Here is a 6,984-nt window from a genome sequence, read left to right on the forward strand (position 1 = left end):
TGTGAAAGGATAGGAATTTTATAAAGGTATGTTTGCGTAGACCAGGTACTCATTTATGCCAATAAATACCTGAATTTCGTAATGATCAAGTAAAACCATGTAATAATATTAGTTCATAAAAAGCTGTTAAGTACGTTATCGGACTTTCGAAACCCATCAACACCATAGGAAAATATTCCGAAGCACAACACCATTAATCTGTAGCACTTTAATCGAACATAGATTATACGTGTCCATTTAATAAGTAGCTATCAATTACCGTACTTGTACTGATAATATTAACACTGTGATAACGAATTCGGCAGTGCTAAACTGGTCGTCAATATGTGCGCGTGTCGACAGAAAAAGTCGTTTTTTATAGAAGACATTCTTCAGGATTCGGCGAAGAAACCTTATAAGAACTTGAGTAATGAGCCGACGCTGCCGTTGAAATGCAACGCGAAGACCTCAGAGCCCGTCAGCGAGGAGAAGAAGCCAGTAAAAGTGGAAGATGAGAAGTTGACAAAGTTCAATGTGGCATGCGAAGTCCAGAACGAGATGATCCTAAACAAACTGAACTTGGAACAAAGAAGGAACACGTACCCTATATACCCTACGCCAATGAAACTGAACCTACCGATGCCACCTTATAGAACAAAGGACCAAATGTCGTACCCTGTGGAACCCCGGCACCCTTTCAGCTACTACAGTGACCCAATGCTAAACACGGACCAAATGTTGAGAACCCAGCTCGCTGCTAATAGATTTGTAACGCATCCGTTTACGATACGACAAAGCTACGGATTCGATAGAGGTGAGACACTTTGGAAAACGCTTTTGTTTATTCTGTAATCAGCTGTCAAACTGACAGTTCTCTGTAATTCGTATCAATTCAATCAATTAAAGATACGTAGGCACTCCTTAAGAAGTCAGAATGAAATAGAAATATATTTTTATTCCTGAAAGACTTATAAATAATTGATAGGCTCTTTAAGCAAAAAGCTGAAGCAAAGTAATGTAGCGTAATGCGTACAGCGCCATCTAGGCATTATAATGATACACACACTCTCTAGGTAGGGCGGGCCGCCCAGGTAATATTTCGAAAATTATAGTTTGATATAACCTCTATAAAATTATTTAGTAGCACATGCACAAACACAATATTTACAAATTTTAAATAATTATGATTGTGACGACATAGATTATTTTATTACAAACAATTGTTGCCTGACGTAATTTTATCACAATCTAATCTTAAATCAGTTAATGATCGTTGCTAATGGTGAACAATATCTAAATACTATGAACTTTAATAGCTTGAATCATGTGACTAGCACTAGCGCAAATCTCGGTCAGTGGCTGAGGCATGGGAGCGGCACCGTAGGGGTGACATTGACATACACTCGACATCAAATAAATCGCACCTCCCGCGACAAGCACTTTCAAACGTAGGTATGCATCCCCACTTCCACCAATATTGGCACCATTTGAAAGCCTAGTTCTAAGCTTAATTTCATTAAAGGAAAGGTTTTTACCCCAAAAATGTGTCTTTAAAAGGGTTCAGAGTCGCTTCTACAAAAAATAGTTAGTAACGTTTACGCGATTGGGCCAACTTTTATGGCTATAAAACTGTTAAGTTGGGATTAATCGCTATCCATCTGTTAAAGAGGACACGTGAGATCATTATTTGGTTTTATAACCATAAAAATTGGTCTAATAATTGATCCCAGAGGAGAGCCCCAAGTGAGGTCTTTTTTCAAGTCACATGTATATGTTAATCATTTATTTTTATTAAATGTGTTTTTATTTAAGAATATTTATTGGGCTTTCAAATAACACCAATATTGTTGGGGCACCATGATTGTGCCAGAAAAAAATCTTTAAAGTTCGCGTCGCGGAAGGTGCGATTTATTTGACGTTGAGTATATTATGACTTTACAGAGCATACAAATGAAGCACATTTAAAGTTTCGCTGACGTTTGACGTCCCAACCCCCCCATACTTCAGGCATTGACCAAGTTAAGTGGTAGATCTACAGGGTGTTGGGTAAATGGGTATATGAGCCGACACTAGCCCATGTTAACATGGGCATATAAATGGTATGGTGAAGTCAGAAATTTGATATCATCATTTTTTTATTTTTTATTTTCATACAAAATAAATTTTATAAAATCCGATTTGTATGAAAAATAAAATAATTAAAATGAAGATATCAATTTTCTGACTTCACCATACCATTTATATGACCATGTTAACATGGCGGGCTAGTGTCGGCTCATATACCCATTTACCTAACACCCTGTATAATAGCATACGCATGTTTTTTACAAATCTAAAAACAGGATTGGCAAAAGATAAGTATTGGAGCACGATATAGGAATAACTATATCGAAAAGATTGGAAGATAATTCGGTATTACTAATACAAATACCAATAAACCAATGATACCGTTATCAAGTAACGCTGGGCAAATAAAAATAGATTAAAACTATATCAACGTTATAAAATAAGTAAAAAATATCGCGATAAACAATATGGGTTGATTCATTTGGATTTAGGTACAAAGTCACGAGGTTTTTATACGACGACATTTCTAATCTCAGGGAATCGTAATAAGTGATATTTTGCGTCGCAAATGAATACATAGCTTGAAGAGCTTTCGACTGTTCATTTAATATGATGTAAAAGTTCTTAAGATTAATTATTGTGAAGTATTTTTCCACTAAGGACATGGCTAGAATTTTTTAGGCATCTGCAACTTCTATATTTTTTAAATCGATGGCCTCGAATGGGAATCGAACCCATGACCATCCGCTTACCGCGCGACTATTCTATTATGACCGCTGATCCACAGAGATAAAGTAAGTAGCAGTGTAAGTTAACCCGTATTAAAAAAAATACGACTTCTTCATACTTAGTACATCAGAAGAAGAATGCAATTAGGCCTATTTTTATCGGTGAAATTGGACGAAAAATCATTTGTTTTATCAGTCAATTAAAGTCGGATGTTGATACAGTTTAGAAAAATTATAGATTCTGATAAGATTGCCATTTTGTATAGTATCCGCTCAGTATCTTAATGTATCTTATCACAAGCTTCAGAGAATGATGATGATCAACCTAATTGTGTCAAAAAACTACGAGTATGAACTTTAGTCCCCCAAAAGTATAACTATGTATTGGCTAATTACTATAGCGATCACCCTAGTTTAGTATAGAAATGAAAAACTAAAAATCCACTGAAAAGTTTTGGGGAATTTTGGATCAAATAAGTATTTTATTTTGCACACGAAATACGCAAGTTATAATTTATTGTTATTGTTTTAACGTAAATACTTTACGCTGATAATAAATATGTTATTTAGGATTAGTGTTATCAAAAAACCTTTAATTGTAACTCATTAATTACATATTAATCCTTAACATCGTACAGGTTTATTATACTATGATAAATTGCAATTATCAGTACTAAGCTTAGTCGCCAGATTTTGGTATCGCTGTCATATAAAATACTAATTAATAAAGATTATCGGTAAGCCTTGCCATAATAGGGCGTGATGTGGTGGGTGTATGCTTGAATATTAACCAATAATATAGAAAATAATAAAATAACGCACATGGGTTAGCCCTATCGTGCTAGTCAGATTTACTCATTAAGTATATATACATAGGCATACCTACGATTTCTAAGTGGACAACTGACCTTCTATTCGTCCCCTTCTCCCTGGGTCCATCCAGGAGAAGGGGGACAACATTGCCCAATAGTCTAAGTTAAAACGAAAAAAGAAGAAAAATTAGGAGTGCAAAATACAGTAAAACTTAACTATTGTCTTTTAAATTAAAAGTGTTCATAAATTACTTGCGTAGGTACTTGTACGAGTATAGTTTCTGTAATAGAAATTGTAACTGATCGCAGTAGATATGATATTGATTTTGATCATACCTATATCGCTATACAATAGAATGTTTTTTAAATGCCTAGATTCAAAAGTTTTTTTCTTTGTTAGTCTTAACACGAACTTGGTCAAATCCTTATCGGTTTTGTATCGTACATTTAATATAGGATAATCGATTATCCATCGATTGCGCTCGTTAAAGCGATGATTACAAATAAATAATTGATAAAAATACTTGTCTAATATGATACAGGTATCATACATTACATTGGTTAGTTACTTTTATCGGTTGATAAGAAAACCCTAAATACCCATACCTACTTTACCTGGTTTAAAAGATAGGCCCACCTAAATTTGTATGTATTTTAAGTAATCCTAACTAAGTACTTGAAAGCATGCACCTATTTTTAATATAGGTTATCAAAGGCACATAATATTTCAGTGGTAGAGAGACATATAAGTTTTATTAACAGTTTTATTGACAAGCAAGTTAGTTTTATCTATTATCTATTATATATATAAAAATGAAACCCGTTTCGCGTTGTCACGGCATCACGTGTGAACGGCTGAACCGATTTCGATAATTCTTTTTTTTAAATGTTTGTGGAAGTCCAAGGATGGTTCTTACGGAAAAAAATATTAAGAAAATCTCTACGCTAAGGCGGTACGAAGTTCGCCGGGTCAGCTAGTTATTATTATATTTTGTTATTCTAAGCTTTGTTACGTCTTATTTGAATAGTGTAATTGGTACTACCGTTCTATTCATGAATAAATAAATAAATAAACTATTTATTTATTTATTTAATAACAATCTTAGCTCTAACATTACAAGTTACCCCAATGATGCGATAGAGTAGATATTTAACAATTAAAATTTCCGCTATGGCTATAACATAAATTAAATAATGTAACTTTTGTGAATTCAGTCAGTTTTGTGAATTTAAGTTAGTGTTACTTGAATATCAAACACAATAATAGATAACCACTTTTAGGTGTGTCTACCTACCTCCTAAAATAAGAAAAGCTATCCTTACGTGTGCTGCCAGGATCCAAAGCTTGACTTCCAAAAAAATCCCAACAGTGAAGGCCAAAGATTGTCCCAAGGAAAAGTTAAACTGTCATTAGACCTGCAACGAAACTAATTTTAAGAAATAAGCACACAATAAAACTAAAGGACAGTATAATGAGTTCTAACAGTACCCTTTCCATAGTAGGGCCGGCTTGCTGCAGCCCGTGGTGGAGCTTGGGCGGGCGGCGGAAGGGCGGGCAGGTACGGTTCAGTGCCGCCCAAACTGGCGCCTTGGAGAGACGGTTCAGTGCCAGCAAATATCTGAGCCCTGATGAGAGACGGGCTTTAGCTGCTACGTTGAGACTGAGCGACCGACAGGTTGGTAACGTTGTGATAAATTACACGGGAATCTAGAATTCTAGATACTTTTAAAGCCACATTAATATGTATTGAATGGATCTTATAGGTTCTACATTCAATATTATTTATTTAATATTATTAGGACAAAAGCTCGAGATATCAACATAATTATTATTAGAAGTGTTTGCTTCACTTTCAAATAACCGTATTCCGCCAAAGAACGATCCAAAAAACATATTCCAGATCTAAGATCTACTTAACTATGTACTTCTTTCTTAATTAATGTAATAACTAACTAAACCCAGAAAGGATTGAATTAGTCCGTCAGATAATTTATCAAAACATTCTCACATTATTTTTCACTTTTTCAAACTAATGAAAATTTAAAGGGATAACGCCCATAAAGTTCAAAAGAAATACACGTGACTTCAAGGAGTGCCTAAACGCACTTTATGACGTAACTTCAACACATTGTAACTTCATTTAGGTAGGTACTTGCTTGATTGACAAATAAAAATATAATACGAGTCCAATACTAACCTGTTATGAAATCTGTTTAAAATTCTTAGTACAATATCTGTATTCAAATCATTCCCTCCCTTCCAGGTAAAGACCTGGTTCCAGAACCGTCGCGCAAAATGGCGCCGCGCGGCTCCCGACTCAGCCGACGCGGGCAGCCCGCCCACCGCCGACGAGGACGAAGACGAGGAACTGCTCATCACCGAGGACGACTGACCCTGGCCGAACACAATTACCCGGACCAACAACTGACCATGATTAAAAAAAATTAAAATATACTTAAGAACGAACATTGATAGAGTGGTTTGATTTTTGTATTATAACTGGATTTGGCTTTGTCTCTTCTCCTGTTACCATTAATAATAAGACTCTATATTTATAAAAGCGAAAGATCACCGACTGACTTACTCGCTCATCACGAAAGTGCTAGGGGGTCTCAAATTTAGCACGGGGGTTCTTTTTAGAACGTAGGAGCTAACTAATTTTACAAAATTCAACCAATAAGGAGGTAAACGGGTTCCACGCGTATCAAGTCGCGGGCGGCCGCTAGTTGCCAAATAAAACACCAACGAGTCCCAACAATAATACATAATACCTAATACTAAAGTGTAGATATCAAATCCCAAGTCTGGATCTCACGCGCGGCTCCGGACTCGGCCGACGCGGGCAGCCCGCCCACCGCCGACGAGGACCACGACGAGGAGCTGCTCATCACCGAGGACGACTGACCCTGGCCGAACTACAATACCCGGACCGACAACTGACCATGATTAAAAAAATTTAAAATATACTTAAGAACGAACATTGATAGAGTGGTTTGATTTCCAAAATTAACTGGTTTTGCATCATTTCTTACCCGTACCATAGCCTCCATGGTAGGTTTGTTCTAGCGGAATAGCAACAAAGGACTGAGCGAGCGACATGTCACTAGCAACAACATTGTGTGATAAAGAGATGTGTGATGCGACGTGACAGTGACAGAACCACAACAGCCCCCCTAGACAAAACGCACTTTTTGATCGAATCGAAAATCGAATCCGTCAAAACTCCATACATAAAAGGGGCTTTTCGACCACTTTTCGACTGGTTTGCGATTATAATTTGCACTTTGTCTAGACCTGCCCCCCTAGACAAAACGCACTTTTTGATCGAATCGAAAATCGAATCCGTCAAATTCCATACAAAAAAGGGGCTTTTCGACCACTTTTCGACTGGTTTGCG

General features: G+C 36.4%; 1 protein-coding gene across 2 annotated transcripts; it reads left to right on the forward strand.

Annotated features, from left to right (window-relative positions):
• The first annotated feature begins 281 nt into the window (after window positions 1-281).
• On the forward strand, window positions 282-6,059 carry LOC114362257 (Hematopoietically expressed homeobox). 2 transcript variants are annotated; one of them, XM_028317566.1, is made up of 3 exons: window positions 282-793; window positions 5,090-5,262; window positions 5,851-6,059. In XM_028317566.1, exons 1-3 carry the CDS (start codon window positions 325-327, stop codon window positions 5,977-5,979), a joined length of 771 nt encoding a protein of 256 aa, XP_028173367.1. In that variant the 5' UTR covers window positions 282-324; the 3' UTR covers window positions 5,980-6,059. The 2 variants fall into 2 exon arrangements, with proteins under 2 accessions (XP_028173367.1, XP_028173366.1); XM_028317565.1 differs by having other exon boundaries at window positions 307-793; window positions 5,087-5,262.
• Window positions 6,060-6,984: the final 925 nt, after the last annotated feature.

The sequence above is a fragment of the Ostrinia furnacalis genome, unplaced genomic scaffold (genome assembly GCF_004193835.3).
Source record: "Ostrinia furnacalis isolate ACB-3 unplaced genomic scaffold, ASM419383v2 OfSCF6303, whole genome shotgun sequence".
NCBI lineage: Eukaryota > Metazoa > Arthropoda > Insecta > Lepidoptera > Crambidae > Ostrinia > Ostrinia furnacalis.